Source organism: Gymnoscopelus microlampas, assembly GCF_963454915.1.
Source record: "Gymnoscopelus microlampas genome assembly, chromosome: 8".
In the NCBI taxonomy this organism is placed as follows: Eukaryota; Metazoa; Chordata; class Actinopteri; order Myctophiformes; family Myctophidae; genus Gymnoscopelus; species Gymnoscopelus microlampas.
Genome location: NC_139945.1, coordinates 50,188,113 through 50,206,488, shown reverse-complemented (window position 1 = coordinate 50,206,488; position 18,376 = coordinate 50,188,113). Strand labels below are relative to the sequence as shown.

The following is an 18,376-nucleotide window of genomic DNA, read 5'->3' as shown; positions in this document are numbered from 1 at the left end:
CCCTATATTGCAGATAAAATCAAGTGGTAGAAACTGAGCAATTACCCCGTCTCCATAGCTATAATTAACTGGCTTGTTGTAACTGTTCCCCTTATTGAATTCACCTGCCAGTCTAACACGGTGCTCCACCCTGCCCAGTCCATGGTGAACCCGAATACAAACAGCCAAAGGCACACAGACACAATGGCTCCTTCACTGTCCTCAACTAAAGTAAAGGTGGAATAATCTCACTGCCGAGTACAATAGCATCTTTTTGGGTTGAATACTGATAGTCACTCCATAGGACATGCAACAATACAGAAAGCAAAGTAAGCTTTCATATGACCTGTATACAGTGGTGTAAAGTACATTTACTCAAGTCCAATTTTTAGGTATTTTTTACTTTACTGAAGTATTTCCAATCTGTACTTTTACTTCTACTCCACTACATCTCAGAGACAAATATTATACTTTTACTCCACTATAATTATTTGAAAACTTTAGTTACTAGTTACTTTGTAAATTTTGATTATTATTACAAAACATACATAAACCACTTCAGCCCTATATACATTCCAGACATTTGAAAATAGCCGATCTACAAGCTCACAATGCGTTGCAATGCAACGCATTGTGAGCTTGTAGATCTGTTATTTTCAAAAGATTGTTATACATGTTATACATTTGACAACTTGTGAAATGGGACATTCTGCATAATGAGTAGCCTACTTTCTACTTTTTGTACTTGAAGTACATTTCCATACCAATACTTTAGTACTTTTACTCAAGTAAATTTTGAATTCCGGACTATTACTTGTAACAGATTATTTCTATATTGCAGTATTGCTACTTTTACTTAAGTAACAAATGTGAATACTTTTTCCACCACATGCCTGTATGTCATGTTGTCTGTTTAACTGTAAGGTTCAACATAGAGCAAGGCTGGTAGCCTATAGAGATCTAAAGAGTCAGTGATGCATGGAAACACACAGTATAGCTAAAAGCAAACCTCGCCTCTCACTCATCTGTACTCTTTGCTAGAGTTAACAGCAGAAAGGGCCTTTGTGAGACATGGGACAAACTCTAACCACAAGGTGATTCTGTTCATGCTGTGACATGGTGAGTTTGACCTGAGGGAACACAATAGTTTACAAGTGGTGTTTGGTCTGGACAGGAGAACCACTCCAGCAGTCCTTGACTCCTTGAATACCTCAATATAAGTAATTGCATTTTATTCTTTAACCATGCACATAAACCCTATTCTGGGCATATCATAATAGGGGAACATTCGGGGAAAATTTGTCAAAAATGACCGATCTATAGGCTAAGCTCCTTGTGTGTTGGGAGCTTGTAGATTGGCTATTTTCGGTGAAGAGATTGATTTGTGCAGAAGAACAAAAGTGGGCCATGGATAGATGCCTGGGGGACACAGGTCAACGAAGTTTATAGAGCACCGAAGTCTGACGTAATTTACACATCCTTGGTTTGTCCACCTGGTTTGCGGCACCCCCATTCTGAATCCCATAGACGTATTTAATATCGCGTCAAATAAGAACTGTGTTCCAAAAATAAACAAATGACCCCGGCGGTTTTACTCTTATGGATATGAAGCATCAACTGACGGTGAGAGAACGATAATGTTACTTCCGCCAAATTAGTTAAATTTTCGCCAGAAACAGGCTGTATCAAATATAAGTGACTGACTATCATAAACGATACAGAACCTCCTCCCTGACAATATCGCCGAGACAGTTTGTTTATTTTTGGACCACAATTCTTATATGAGACGATTCTATGATGACCCAATGTTATTCTCCATAGAGAAATTACTTTACGAACCTGTGGATGAGCGAGTGACGTCAGGACTTCTGTACTCTATAAGGTTTAAGTGGTTAAAACAATCATATGCAGTGGACCTGTCCAATGTAATAAGCTTCAGTGTTGAAAGCCAAATAATGTTTTTGATGGGAGGTTGTCTGTGTTGTGTTTCATCAAGAGACAGTCAGAAAAAAGACACAGCTGTGCTCAGAATGAATAGCAGAATGGTTTTATATGTAACAGGGCCAAGTGATATCATCAGTGGTGTTTCCACATCACCCTTGGTGACAGGCATGCGTTTACCAGGCCTTCCTGCCCCCGCCACCCCTCCCGACCCATCCCCCCTGTCCCATCCTCCACCATGTCTTTCCATCAGGCGTTTGCTGTGAAGCTGCTGTGCGCCTGGAAGCTTGAACAAGCTCATTTCCATGTGCACCCTTCAGAGATGCACTGAGCCGTACATGGGACACATGAGGAAGTCTTGGCACTCGCAAATCACATTCAAATTCTGCCCTCAAAATTTGCTTGCCTGCCAGCCAGCACAGGCTTAATATCAACTCTTTCATGTTAGCCTTATGCAAACAAAAGAGAGCTTGTTCTATGCAGCCCTGCACTGTGCATCGCTCTCTCTCTCTCTCTCTCTCTCTCTCTACTCTCTATCTGGCACCCGTGTGTTCTCTCTCTCTCTCCTCTCTCCTCTCTCCCCCTCCCTCCATCTCTCTCTCTCTCTCTCTCTCTGTCTTTCTTTCTTTCTGTCTATCAGTCTCTCTCTCTTTCTGTCTGTATCTCTCTGTCTCTCTCTTTTTCTCTATCTATCTCTCTCTCTCTCTCTCTCTCTCTCTCTCTCTCTCTCTCTCTCTCTCTCTCCCTCTCTCTCTCTCTCTCTCTCTCTCTCTCTCTCTCTCTCTCTCTCTCTCTTACTCTCTGACTCTCTCTCTTTCTCACCACCTCGTCATTCGTCAGTACAGTTAAGCTGTTTGTCAACAATGGGGGAGTGTGACTGTGACTTTGACTGTGATTGTTAAACGATGCATGGCAGACGTTTGACGTTTCAGATGAGATGAGAGATGTCATGATGTCACCACGTCACATTACTGTACTCTTTCGCCCATTCGCAGGGAGGAGCCACCACACCTCCATCATTTGTCCAAATGCCAGGTGAGACTCTTTACCTGAGCTATCAATGTCACAGGACTCCCCAGCTCACAAAATGAATTGAAAATGATTTTACCACATAAACCCATTATACTTTTTTGACTGGGGTACCCCCAGGGGTCTGTACTCGGCCCTCTCCTTTTGTCCCTTCTTTTTTCCCTTTCGCTGAATTTCGCTTGCCTATTTTCACCAAAGTTTGCCTATATGACATGCCCAGAATAGGGATTAATGTGTTTAAAGATCCAAAACAGTAGAAAAATATACATTGCATACAATATTGTTTTAGAATTTTCAACACATCTACAGGGTGGTTGTGTATTACAGGAATATACAGTTATTCTCACCTGATAAGAAAACTGATACTGGAATCCAAAATGGCATTGGCATTTTACAGGCATTACAACTTTAACAGAAAACAAACATTTAAATGCCGTAGCCATTTAACATTTAATGACAAACCCAAATTCATACACCTCAACATTATATTTGATACAGGTGAGTTGATAACACTGAATAAAAGTAAACTGATGGATTAGTTGCGTACCCGATAATATTTTGTGCTCGCATTACCAATACTACATAGTATAGCATAGGATCTGACTGAAGAACTGTCTGACAAATTAGACAAGACAAATTATTACATGTAAACTCTCATTTTCATCTCAAAGTTTAAAAAACTGCCTTGTCAACTGTTTAACATGTAAATAACCGCTCACCTACAGAACATATTATTTTGGACTTTCTTGCACAACCCCCTTGCATAAACAGTACATTTTAGATTATTTATTTGGGAGGAACTGATAATTCACCAAACAGTGACTGCTATTTGCGCTACTTATATACTTGGTGCTAAATTATTCATTCTTCTGCTATATGTTTATCCTGTATATTCTATATTCTGTACACTTCTCTTTTTGGCTGAAACATATACGTATATCCTAGTTCAATAGCAATGGTACAATTCAACTGTATATTCTGCATAAACTGTATAGGCCTATTCTGTACATATCCTCAGTCCCAGGGAATACTCCTCTCCTCTATTCTCATCTCGTCCCCTCTCGTCTTGTCTCCTATCTCCTATCTCCTCCACTCCACTCCTCCTCTCCTCTCCATCCAGCCTTCCTGCTAATAGGCTCTATTCACAGCAGCCATATTATGAAGACATTCACAGGAGTTACCAATGATACTAATGAAGGCTCTGTTCCATTCTGGTCAACAGAGTCAGGGTGCTGATATTGTGCATGTTGGCCCACTGGAAACACTCTGTTACACCAGTGGGTCTACAGTTGGGGTCCAGGGACCCTCATGGGCTTCCAAATAGCCCCTTACAGGTGTGTAACTCTGAGAGTGTACAGGTCCATTTGGTTCCATTTGTACACTCTCAGAGTTATGGGGGTCGTGGAAACCACTGTGCTAGACTAAATGGAACAGAGCCTTCATTAGTATCATTGGTAACACCTGTGAAGGAAGTGATAATATGGGTGCTGTGCATAGAGCCTATCCCCAGAGAGAGTCATGGGAGCAGACTTTTCCAGACCCTGTCTCCCAGGTGGATGGATGCACTCTATCCTATAGAGCCCTGGGTACTCCAGTCAACAAAGTATATAGGGTTGTTCATTGTACTTATATATATATATATATTATTTTATTACAGGATCGCACATGTTGCCTGGTTACTACGGAATGAGAAGACCCTTTCTGTCTGACTCAGACTTCTGCCCGTCGACCAAGCAGTTCCCCAGCGATGTATACCCCTCCTCCCTGGGGGGTAAATCCCTGGGCTGTGACCCCTCTGCCATGGGTGGGTACCCCTCCCTCATCGACAGCTACTACCCTGAGACGTTCGGCGACTACCGCAGCGCTGCATTCACCAGCGGCGGGGGGTCTATCTTCCCCTCGTCTGCCCTCTCCTCTCTGCTACCGCCTTTCACTGGGGAGTCCTCACATCTGTTCCTGGTAACATACTCCAGTCACACGCACGCACGCACGCACGCACACACACACACACACATGCACCTCAGCACTACAGATTGCAATAACACAAAAAAACTATCACAAAGTCCACTAACAAACAAACCCATGTGCTGAACACTATAAGAGCTAAGAGCCCTCAGTCAAAAAACCTATAGATAAAATTCAATGAATGGGAATAAAAAAGAAAGACCAAAAAGCAAAGCAGAGTTTGAAGACAGCATTCATTACAGTGAATTTCAGATCCCATGCAATCAACAGGATTCATATTCATTCATCATAGAACACATTCCATGAATAGGGGAGAGTATTCAAATGTATAAATGACTCCTCTCCTCTCCTCTCCTCTCCGCTCCACTCCCTTGATCACCTCTCTTCTTCCTTTCCCTCTCTCCTACTTTCCTCTTTTCCTCTCCTCTCCTCTCTGTCCTGCCTGTCTGCCTAACCCCAGAGGGAGTCATGGGAGCAGTCTGTTCCAGACCCAGGATCCCAAGTGGACGGCATCTGTCCCGATAGCCTCGCCTCCGTCAGCATCCCTCCCTCCATGGTGAGCCCAGAGCCACCAGGGAGCCCGTCCCAGTACCGCTCCCCGAGCCGGGGGTCTGCCCTGGGCCCCACCTCCACCTCCCAGCCCTATACCACCCTGCACTCCCTGGAGGACAGCCACTACCATGCACTGACCACCAGCTCCTACCCAGCGCTCTCCTCCTCCTTCTCCTGCCCTCCCTACATGAGCAGCACGTCCATCGATGCGCCGCTGTCCAAGATGGCTCCACTGGGGACAGAGGAGGCTGACAGCAGCCTGCCGCCGCACGGAGAGACTCAGTCCTCCTGGGTCAAGGTGGACGGCAGCTCCTGGTCGCCCTACGAGATCAGGAGGTCCTATTGACTATAGTACAAGACTGACAGTCTCTGTGATACATGTTTTATGGAACACTCCTTGTCAAAAGAAATGATGCGTCCCAGCAAGAACTGACTCTTGGAAAATACCCCAAGAATAAGGACACAATTATCATTGTGGGATCGCTTTAGCGATCACACTAATGTTATCTTCACTATTTATTATTATTATTATCATTATTCCCCCCATTTTTTGGGTCATTTCAATGGAGAAATGCCATTTAGTGACGTCATAATGCATAACGCCATTCTAGTGAATGGTAATGCCATTCTAGCTATTATTATTCCCCCCGTTTTTTGGGTCATTTCAATGGAGAAGTGCCATTTAGTGACGTCATAATGCATAATGCCATTCTAGTGAATGGTAATGCCATTCTAGTGACGTCATTATACTGATGTCATTGTATTATGACCCTAATATAACACTACTAACACTATCAATACTAAATACCAGCTCAACATTCTTAGCGATCCCACACTGTTTCTTCAGGAACAGTACTTTCTAGTTATTATTATCATCATCATCATCATCATCATCATCATCATCATCATATACATATACATACAATGTATATTTATATATATATATTATTTATATATATATATGAAGTGAAGAATAATAGGATTTCATAGGGAAATTGCCTAACTGCATACTCTACTGTATATAGTGCACTCTGTATATAAGCCTACTGCTGTTCATTACACAAGTGGAACCTGCATTCAGGAGGACAGACATTCTAATTATATATTCTCACATTGTAAAAAAGAAATCACACCCAGTGTGAAGTGGGAGGTGTGTGGTCATCACAACATGACTCACTTTAAAAAAAGGATAAATTACTTTTTTTAAAGTCCATACTGCTATTCATAGGGCTGCACATGTGTCATGTGTTTCGCAAGCCAATCACAGTCCTGAATTTGCAAAGTCAGCCAGTCACATTACAGTTAGTGGTGTCATGACACTAGCTGTAATGTGATTGGCTGATATGAAAAAAGTATCGATTTGCATTAACAATGGAAGGGTTAGGGGGTACACACATTTTTTGGTCGGTGTCCAAAACTCACTTATAGGGGGCGGCTACACCGCCCCAAAAAACGTGTGAAGTTGTAATAAAATGTAACTTTGGCGCACTTTGGGTGGGGACCTGCTGGAACTCCTTCAAGGGTAAACAAAGGGGCTCCCAGTCAAAGCCCCAGACTGGGAACTGGAAAACCTGCATGATGCAAGAAACTCAGTGTTTCCATCATGAAGGGAACGCAACGCAGCTAACAAACGAACCGATAATTTACACATTTGTAATGTGATACACCGGGGTTTTCAAACGATGTTCAGGCCAGGGAACCCCTATAGCTGAGAGAGAGGTTAAGCAGGGACCCCTCTATATTGTATAAAATTGTGATTAAACTTCTTTTTTCACTTGTCTGCTCTTTTTCCCTCTACACCTATGGGCTACCTGACCTCTTTGCCAAAAATACGCCTTGCAACACCAGGCATTGTGAGCTTGTAGATCTGCTATTTTTGGCTTAAGTTCTCCTCAGAAAAGGGATGCTAGGGTTCAAGTGGTTAATGTAAAAATATATACTCCCACACAAAGATTTGGCGGCCCCCCTGTATTAACTCTGAGGACCCCCTAGGGTCCCGGACCCCCTGTTGAAGGCCCCTGTGATACACAGTATGTGGTCTCTCTTGAGTCTTCAATATAGGGACTTGTTGTAATGGAAATGTCCTGGGTCTGATCTCCAACACACTTACCGATACCCATCAATAAAAACACCTGACACAAACAGGTAAATAGGCTCTATTCACAGCAGCCATATTATGAAGACATTCACAGGTGTTACCAATGATACTAATGAAGGCTCTGTTCCATTCTGGTCAAACAGAGTCAGGGTGCTGATAGTGTGCATGTTGGCCCACTGGAAACACTCTGTTACACCAGTGGGTCTACAGTTGGGGTCCAGGGACCCTCATGGGCTTCCAAATGGCCCCTTACAGGTGTGTAACTCTGAGAGTGTACAAATAGAACCAAATGGACCCGTGTCCATTTGGTTCGTGGAAACCACTGTGCTACACTAAATGGAACAGAGCCTTCATTAGTATCATTGGTAACACTTGTCGGAGGGGGGACACACTATTTGGCCACTAGATGGCGCCCTTCTACCACTAGCCGCATGAGCTGGACTGGAGATTCAGATTGTAGTCTAGAGACTCGGAGCATGCGGCGTTGTTAAACCAGGAGCCTCAGTTATAGGCTACTTGCTGCGTGCCTGTGTCGTGCTCAGTAAACAGCAGATCTACAAGCTCACAGTGTGTCACGAATGTGACGCGTTGTATATCTGCTACGGCATGCAACGCCACACCAGCGTGCAACTAGTCTAAGTATAAATCAGGCTTTAGAGAGCAGGGGACTAGCCTAATAATTTAATACCTACTATGGAAAATTAAATAATATATATTGAATAATAGGTTTTATGGTGGGATTTTTGTTTTGTGTAAATCTGTGTTGCCAGCTAAATGAAAGGGGGGGGGGGGGGGGGGACAGTAAATGGTTTTGATCATACAGGTAAGATGGGGGTAACAGGATAGGTGGGCACCAGGGACATCTGGGCACGATGTAAAATTGTCTATTTTGTCAAAAATGAAAAATACAAAATACAATATTTGAAAAATGGTCTTAAGTAAAGTAAAGTAGACATGATTAAAACATGCTTAATCATTAGACAATTAAGGTCTAATATGTTTCACAATTGCTACAAAACCTGTATATCCAGTCATTTTGGGGCATAAACAAGAAGTTGAAGGATAAAATGGATAATGATGTACCGTGCATGTTCACATCATGTATAGCCTACATTACATTTACATTACTTAAGACCATTTTTCAAATATTTTATTTTGGACTCAGTGAATAAAACTGATGGAGCAAAGTAAGTGTCCATTGTGAGTGTGAGACGAGAATACTAATACTAATACTTTAATAACAACTTTTATATTTTTACCAAGTTAAGATCAAGTCATCCATTTATTTCCCCTTGGGACAACGACCTATAAATAATAATTTAAAATGTACCTTGTGTAATAATGTAGCAACTGCACTATATTTTCGTTTGGTTTATTTCTTTAACTTATACCCAAACTTTTGTCATCATATAAAATGTCAGACTGTTTTCGGAAAGTTAATGACATTACTAATGAGTTAATTAGTAACTGCACACTAATCTTATAAAGCAATTTCCAAATGGCTGCTACCTGTAGCATAGTCTATAGTCTATCTTCATAAAGAAATCACTGGTGGCTATTTTATTCTGGACATGCTGATGCTTTACAGTATAAAGCATCATTAAAACCCATTAAGACCTGGAAAGCATGTTTAGATTTCTTTAGCAATTCAAAAATAGCAGATATACAAGCTCATATGAGCTTGTATATCTGCTATTTTTGAAAAAATCGTGAAAATGGGTGCAAATCTTTGAATATATATATATATATTTTTTTAAGCAAACATCTTTAACTCAAATATTTGCTTCTGGGGGCTCCTGGAACAAAAATATTTTGAGATGGGGGTGGTCCGCGGCCAAATACAAATAGTTTTGAGTGGTCCTTGACATGAAAACGTTTTGAGCACCACTGATATTTATCAACATAAATGTTTTTCAAAAAACTGTTAGGATTTAGAAGACATTTCAAGAATCGGCCTCAAGGTCTTAACGGGTTAAAATCAGTCTAAAACAATTGTGTGAAAAAGGGATTTTCTTAATTGACACAATTGTATCCCATGGCCTCAGCAGGTGTTTTAAAGGGACTGCACTGAAGCCTGGAGTCTGCGGTACCAAAGATGGCTACTGCCCTTTGCCCCGCCCACAACTGTCCCACATATATGCTTTTTTGTGGGAATTAAAGTTAAAAAATATATTGCAATTTATTGGTAGCATATTGAACAATTGTAATAAATGTGGTACAGCTGCTTTTAAGTCAGAGCGATGTTAAATTGACTCATATAACTAACTACAGTGCCTACTGTAATGAGGGGGAGTGATGCCCTCATATCTAAAAAAGGTGGCTAAAATGTATAAAACGTCAATTTATTTTTGGTCAAAGTGTGAAATAGCAGTATATTATATTAAAGGGGACGTTTTTCCATGCCCATATGTGTTGATTTTTTGTGAAAAATCTATATTTTTGAGGTGCTTCTGAATATTCAAATTGAAAGTAACGCGCAATCAAATCATTGTCAAATCATTGAGTTCTAGGGGTTTTAAATAGTAGGCATGGAGGGAGAAAATCTCAAACTAATATATCCCCAGCTATATTAGGATATTGCTGTATGCTCTAACGCTGTTTTAACACATTTATGTTGAGATTTTTGGAGACTTTTGCAAGAATTTCGTTCTTGGCTATTTGGTGAGCCAGAAAAGGACGTTATTGAAGCCCATAGGTCCTCTACCAGGAGCCTTCAGCCAACATGTCTGGTGAGTTTCACATCATATTTTCATCTGGAAACGATTATGGCATCTGGAAACGATTATGGAGCATTTTCTCCTGTAACACAGAACAACAGAAAGAAAAGAAAAATATGACATTAGAATCAAGTGTGGACGGCAAAGTGATATGAGAAACCCTCAATGAAAATATGTTTTCCCCTTGATCATTTATGTCATCTTTACACAAGTTTTACACACGTGCACCAAGGGGTTGTCTCACAATCTTCACATGTGTAAAGTTTATGGATTTATAACAGTTAAAGACAGTTATAAAGGGCTCTCATAGTAAAAATAGAATCATTTGAGTTGTATTTATTAGAGGCTATATATGCCTCATTCCACACCGTCTTCTCTTCAATTCTATCGCACCCAAAGACATGTATGAATATATTTTGCAATGTCATTTTATGACAGTTTTATAGTTGATGTAACTCAGACTTTCTTTTATAAAACCCTATCGTACGTGCGCACGGGGGTTTGGTGGGACGTGTCTGGACGTTAACTTAGGCTCACTAACTATTTGCTACATTTCGCCTAAGAGTCGAATCGCGCAAGAGGCATTGTATGAATATTTATCAGACAGTCACGCACACACGTCTGAAACTATACGCCTAAGAGCCTAATGCTCTTATCGAATCGCATTTACTGACGCTTTGCCACTCCTGAGATAGGGTACTTAATTTTTTTTTCAACAATATATTTATTGATTTTTTTTTCTTTTCCCAAACAACATTAGCCTACATTACAACATTAAATGACATTACATAAAACAAAATGGGCAATTAATACATTAAACATTGCAAGACAATCACACAAAATATAGGGAGGTGGCTACTTTTAAAACGTATTTGTGTGGGTCCCTCCCGATTCCCTTTATCTGGCGTTTTTGCTCAAATGGGTCTTGATTTTTATTATAAAACGTTGCCAAATACCCCTTCTTATCAAACTTGACACATTGTAGCTTATAGGCATAGGCTATACTGAAACAATATGGTGTAATAGAATGGGAGAGCATTTCCATGATTAAAGGAGAAGTTCATCAACAAAATCTATCAATTACACACCCCATTAAGCCTAGAATTCATAGAGGTTTTTCTGTTTTAGTCTCCAGTCATCAAATTATTGGCTTAGGGATGCGGGGGGGGCTTCATTGGGCTTATTGATAGAAAATAAGTCATTGTTTGGGTGAACTACTCCTTTAAGTTTGGGGCGAAACATTTCACTTATAGCCGTAGGGAACGGTGTGTTACATTACATGTAACTCAAACTTGCTGTTTGATTTTAAGAACATTACCTCGATGTTAAGAACCTGAGACCCATATTGCCGATGAATCGTTCTACTATAGGGATGAGACTATAGTTTTTTTTTTACTGACATATAAGCCTAAACTTGGGACTTTTGTGTTCCCAGTTCGTTTGCGTTTTCAAACCCAATATATTGACTTTTAGACGGACTTTTGTCTGCGGGTGCCCAGTGTTGACTGTTTCTGGGGAGGGGCACGTTGTTCCGTGGAGTCAGTAGTTATTATCCATTTATTAAATGGAGAATGACCCCGCGGAACAACGTACCTCGCCTTCCCCTTAGCCTACTGCCCGTATCAAGCAACTATCCTATACACGCATAATAATAATAATGAATTGCATTTTTATAGCGCTTTTCCAAGTGCTCAAAGCGCTTTACAATGGTTCAATCGTTCATACATGGGGGGGGGGGGGTACATTGGGAGCATAGTTTCACATAAATAATAACCTCTGCTTTGTATTTACCCGACATTTGTTCTATAGCATATATACGCTCTAAGATGTGAAATGAGCACTTACGTTAGTCTATTTTTGCACCGTTTTCCGTGTCCCTGATCTGATCTGGGTGTGGGTGTTTTTTTCGCGCAACAGTCCGTGGATTTAGACACTGTTGACAGTGCAAACGGAGCTGCCGTAAAGAGAACGTGGATATGGGCAAGAAGGGGGGGTCGCTCCCTCCTGGCGCAAAAAGCACACAGGGTCCCAGGGGTGAACATATAAGCCCCAGGGTGGAAGACTGTTCTACTGTCTCGCAGACAGTGCTGTAGGCTACTGGTTCCCAAACTTTTGAGCTTGTAGATCGGCTTTTTTCACTACTTCCGCACTGAACATTTGTTTTCAAATTTTGGGGATCAATAATCCATAATTATTAAAACAAAATGTATGAAACAAAAAATAAAGGGATATTTAGCCTACTCGCGATGTGTCCGCGACCCACATATGGGTCCCGACCCACTGTTGAGAAACAGTGCTGCCTATACTGTGCACTGTGCAGCGCTGCAGCCTAATCGCCTATTATTGCAAAGAAATACGCATGGTTATTTCTATAGCACTTACCGTATTATTATAACAGCGTTAGTGTGTAACTATAACACCCACTTATTATTTCAGTGTTATAACACTGTTATAAAGCTGTCAGTTCGAGGGGGATTTGCGCACACACTGGACTCAACAAATGATTCCATACAAATTAGGGTATGATGCCATTAACCTGTTATCTTAAATGTGTAAATAAAATAAATAGGCATATTTCCTATAGCCTACTTTAAATGTAATGACCAAAGCTTGACATCGCCGTGGTGCAATATTTTTTTACCAAGCACAAAGAAGGACATGATTTTTTATTTCTGTGCTATTAGAGCTATTAGCAGCATGCAGAGAGAGAGAAAGACGACACGTCGTTTACTGTCATAATTGCCTGGCCCCATGTTTGGCACAATGGTTCTCAGACTGAATGTCAAGGTCTCCCCTTATACTCTGACAGTAGGCCTATACAAATGGAACCCGTTAGGGTCCATTTGGTTCCATCGGTATTCTGTCCTGATCATTTAGGCTCTCATTTAGAATCCCTGGAATCCACTTTGAGAGCCACTGGTTCAGCAGGCTTTCACTATAAGTATAAGGAGATGTTTGTTTTGTTGTCATCATTTTGCAGATAAACAGAAGGTGTACCAAGGCGTGCGAGTGAAGACCACGGTGAAAGAATTGCTGCAGAGACGCAGAGCGGCCCTGAAAACGATTAAAACGGTATACGAACCCCCCCCTCAACACACACTTAATCAATAACAAGTTCAGAAAGGTTTTAAACATCTTTATTTTTTTGATATATCTTAGTATACACATGAACCTATGTTTCCTTCAAAACGGAACGGACTGTCTTTCTACTCTCTATGGACATAGGCGAGATCTCACAAATAGTACTAACACTTGTTATTTAAAATGTGCAAAAATAGATGTATTATTCAAATGTGCAAAAAACACATTTTTAACCTAGGAAATATACAAGTTCATGATATCCACATCCACAACACATGGCACTTTCCTATGCCCCCGTTTGCTGCATAATGCATATTGTTCAATAAAGGAGAAAAATAGTTGAAACCAGTATAGGCCTAGTCCACCCTTCCTGAAGCTATAAATAACCCCTGCTGCCGTTGTCTTCGTAAATTATTGACTGCCACCATATAACCCCTTACCCCTATAACACACGTTGCCCACAGTCCTTTGAGCAGCGTGCTCAAAGTGCATGCCGCTCCCTGAAAACTGAAATCCCTATTATGAACAGAATTATGATTGGTAATCCCCTTTCAGCGGGCAAGTCCACGCAGGCACACATACACAAGCACAAGCAGGCACACATACACACACACACACACGCACACGCACACGCACACGCACACGCACACTCACACTCACACACACACACACACACACACACACACACACACACACACACACACACACACACACACACACACTGACACACCCCCAGCAACCACAACCCCCACATACAGAAATAAAAATCCTAATAACTCCAATGTCCAATTAACACAAATATCTTAATATGATATCTGATTGATTTTGTTAAAACAATTTGATGACATTTTTCTTCATTTCACTTTTTTTCAGCAGGTGTCTGCAGGTCGCGTGGATATTCAGGAGCTGTGTGTATCCACTCTGCAAGGTAATAATCTCATCCTGGCCAGCATCCACTTAAAAACGTGCGGTTTATTCAAGTGCGTGCACATTAAAGCACATGCAGCATGGGCCAGTGTTTCTCAAACGTTTACATTTCAAGTTCTCCCCTTAACTCTGACAGTATAGGCCTACGCATGGAACCAAATGGACCCATCCATTTGGTTCCATTTGTATACTGTTAGAGTTACAGACTTGTAAGGGTCAATTTAGACCCCCTACCTTAAGGAACCCAGTCCACAGAGTCCCTGAATCCACTTTGAGAACCACTGATGTAGGCTACAGTTAACGTCACATGAAATTAGAGGCTCTTTTTTCTCTCCCATGAGCAAGCATGAATGATAGCCTACAACTGAGTTAGGCTCGCTTTAAACGCACGCCCTTGTTTAATAGTGGAATCAAAACACGCGGATGTTGCAGGCATGCAATTAAACGACGAAACTGTAGCTTACGCGTTGTTGTGGGTTTGATCAAAAGAGACAGACATTAGTCATAGCTGACGTGAAAGGTAAACGTTATAAACAACCTGCCCTGATGTAGCCTAGAACCCCAAGAAGCCAAAAACAAGATACTTACATGAAGCTCAAGCAGTCAAGAACAGTTGTCTTAAAGGATGGGGCAATTTGAAACTAATTGCATGCTAAACTATCACATGCACCCAAAGTACAGTGTAATGTCAACCCTTTTTATAAACGTGCATTCAAATGTGTTGGGTGATGGACCACTGACATCACAACTAGCTGTGATGTCTCTCCAATTATTTAAATGCCTTCCTGTGTTTAGTGGTGGTGTCACGCTCATCGGGCACTGTGTGCAGCGCTCTCGAATACCAAAACGCTCGCCCCAAAACACAGTCACCCCGGGGCAATCCGGCGACCTCGGAACGTTCGCCACCTGGAATTCCTCACCGTAACCGTCACGTAACCTCACCTCACATCTGTAAACGTCTAATGTCTAAACCTCACCTTATTTATTCCAAAACGTAACCTCAGTAAAACTGGGCCAAAACCTCACCTTATTCCTAAACTTTACCTGAGTAAAACTATGACTAAACCTAAGCTTATCCCTAAACTTAACCTCAGTAAAACTATGCCTAACCCTAACCCTAAACGTATGTCTAACCTCCTCATTCCTCGGGGAAAAAAATGGGGGGTGAGCGTGTTTTGGGGCGAGTCTTCCGGTTAACGCACTCTCACATGTCTAAAGGCTATACTGTACCTCTCCCAACAACAGGCAACCACGGCGACGCCACAACCGCTGCAGCTTTCCAGGGAGCGGACGTGAGCATCAGTGGGACCCGGAACCTTCAGCCACACGCCTGCAGCCTGCAGGTACAGGAGAGCTCCTTTGACCAGCAGCGGCAGTTTGTGGAGATGTCGTTGTTGTCCGGTGATGGTGGCGGCGGCGACATGTACAGCGACAACAACAACAGCGCGTCTCTGCTCCCCCATCAGCCCAGCTTTGCGCTGCTTTGGTCTCACGAGCAGCAGCACGCACTACACGCGGACTACTACAACAACCCTGGAATGGTAGGTATTTTTGGTGCGTAAAAATCGTGCGTAATTTGGATGTGGGCTCGGTTTAACTTAGCAGCACTCCAGGGGAACGGTTCATTTGAATGCGTAATTTGATTACTTTGCAGCGCTCCAACCTGCCTACTCCACTGTTGTGCTTGATGTAATTCAGTCGTAAGACGGTGTTGCGCACTGAAGATCTGGCTATATAGTTTCGGTTTTACAGAGCAATCCCCTGCATCTGTTCATGTTTAAATCCCAGGGCTCCATCGCCATGCCTCTTCTTGTGGTGGACGTTTTTGTCAAAATAAAAAAAATGGCCATGGACATACAATATTACCAGAAACAGAGCTATAGCCCTACATGTATACTACTAGTGCTGTGGTCCTCAAAGTGGTTTGAGAGACTTTCAGGGTTCCTTGATGGTGGTGCAAATGGGCCATTACAGGTCTGTAACTCTGAGAGTGTACAAATGGAACCATGTACACTCTTAGAGTGTACAACCATAACATTACAGGTCTGTAACTCTGAGAGTGTACAAAAGGATGTACACTCTCAGAGTTATGGGGGTCCTTGAAAACAAAACGTTTTAGAACCACTGTCCTAGTGGACTCCTAATGTGCCATATTGTCGTAGTAAATCAGTATTATCAGTATACATATTCTGAAGAAAACCTGGAGACTGACATTCAGCAATTGGGTCTTATGTTAAAAGGAAAAACATTATGGCGTGTAAAAACATAATCAAAAAGTTGCCATGGACACATTTGTCTGTGTATATGGACATATTGACGCCCCCTGGTTTCAGTTTACAGAGCAATGATGCATCTGTTCATGTTTTCAATCCTCCTTCCAGGCTCCCTCTCCACCAGACTCGGTGAACCTCCCCAGCCCGGTGGATCACAGCAGCTACTCGCCACAGGGCTCTTCCTCGTTCTCCTCCTCCTCCTCCTCCTCCTGCTACAACTCGCCCACCAGGATGGACGGTGGCAGCTATCACCAGGGCTTCGCCCCCCCGGACCAGCAGTACCACTATCAGCACTGTAGTAACAACCTCCAGCAGGACTGTCACTTTATGTCCCACTGCAGCTGGCCGGCTCAGCAGCAGCAGGACAACTTCTCTGCCCAGGAGTACGCTCCTTACTACGGCCCCATAGACTACCCGTACCCCCCATACCCAGTATTGGAAGACAACTATTTCAGGAGGGAGTTGACGCCAATGGGTTCAGAAATGTGCTATAATGTGTTATGATCAACAGTATTGTTTTTTTGTATAAATTAGACTAGTGGTTCTTAACCTGTGGGTCGGGACTCCCAGGGGGGGCGCCGCAGGATTTTGGGGGGGGGGTCCCCAGATGACAGTAAAGTGACAATTTAAGACCTTTTTAATTAAAAAAAAGAAAAAAGAAAAGAAAACTATAAAAATGGTCAAACATTGGCCAAATAATATAAGAAAGAGGCAAAATATTTGAAAATAGCTGATCTACAATTCTCACAATATTTAATATCTGTGGAACTCCTTCAATTCCAAGTGTTTGTCAGGGTGGGGGTCCCCAGTTCAAATATGATTATTTTGGGGGGGTCGCGGCCTGAAAAGGTTGAGAACCACTGAATTAGACTATGTGAATGCAATGCACTGCCCATGTATACCTGCCTAATCAATGCCAATATTCACTTGATGGACTGCTTTGAATTTCAATGTTCCTTATTTTTGCAGGGTGAATGGAGAATGGCTGAGTGGATGTTGCTGTGCGCAATATTGTTGTCACTGTTGTTTGTGGTAGAGGCTGACTTTATTTTTGTATCAATGATCCTCTTTTTTACCACTTTATTTTTCATACACATATATGCTTTAGTTTTGTAACTGTTAAATAAAATGTGTAAATTCACCAATATTTAATTGCTGTACTAACCTGCTCGTTTTCAATGTATTACAACCACAAATCAATCTACTTTCATATTTTTAAAGTTTATTGTTTAGGCTAAATTAAATAACCATAATATCTTATGAGCAAGTATTACCAATATATTTGTCTCAGGAGTGCAGCATAGGCTTAGTATAGGCATATAAAAATGGTTACCGTGGAACATCTCAAACAGCTTTAGAATGTTCTGGCAAACAGGCTACACCAAGGCTATTCTGCCTATTGCCAGAGTAACATCATTACACATTAAAAGGACAAATAAATAGACATGATAAATAAAATGTTCATTATTGAAATGGTTATTCTAAAACATGTGATCATGAAAGGACACACACTGCAAAGATACAGCATGAAGTCAATGTTTAAACGTCTGCTTGGTGAAAGAATGTCATGTTCTCAGTATCGATTCAGATTCCTGACACCCATCCAATTAAGGCCATGGCCTTAATTGGATCCGTGAAGTAGGCCTGATGGCGAGTGCAGACTGTGGAACAATTGTAATGATTCCTTCCATACAGAAGAACAACAATAACAACAAATATAATATTTCACATAATTCAAAATAATACAAGACAAGCCAAAAATCAATTTGAAAATATATTTCGACCCTGGAAATACATTTGCACATACATTTTAG

General features: G+C 41.6%; 2 protein-coding genes across 2 annotated transcripts in view; both read left to right on the top strand.

The window, feature by feature from the left end:
* The window catches only part of pou2af2 (POU class 2 homeobox associating factor 2), a 12,196-nt gene extending 5,846 nt beyond the window's left edge, over positions 1–6,350 (top strand). Inside the window, exons 3-5 of the mRNA XM_084064507.1 lie at positions 2,916–2,955; positions 4,607–4,908; positions 5,375–6,350. Coding sequence (XP_083920633.1) covers positions 2,916–2,955; positions 4,607–4,908; positions 5,375–5,812 — 780 coding nt within the window. The 3' untranslated portion in view covers positions 5,813–6,350. The remainder of the gene's footprint in view (positions 1–2,915; positions 2,956–4,606; positions 4,909–5,374) is intronic.
* Positions 6,351–10,233: 3,883 nt separating this feature from the next.
* On the top strand, positions 10,234–17,707 carry linc.pou2af1 (lnc RNA pou2af1). Its single transcript, XM_084064180.1, has 5 exons — positions 10,234–10,293; positions 13,262–13,353; positions 14,236–14,290; positions 15,535–15,830; positions 16,671–17,707. The coding sequence occupies exons 1-5, from the start codon at positions 10,287–10,289 to the stop codon at positions 17,064–17,066; spliced, it is 846 nt and encodes a 281-aa protein (XP_083920306.1). The 5' UTR covers positions 10,234–10,286; the 3' UTR covers positions 17,067–17,707.
* Positions 17,708–18,376: the final 669 nt, after the last annotated feature.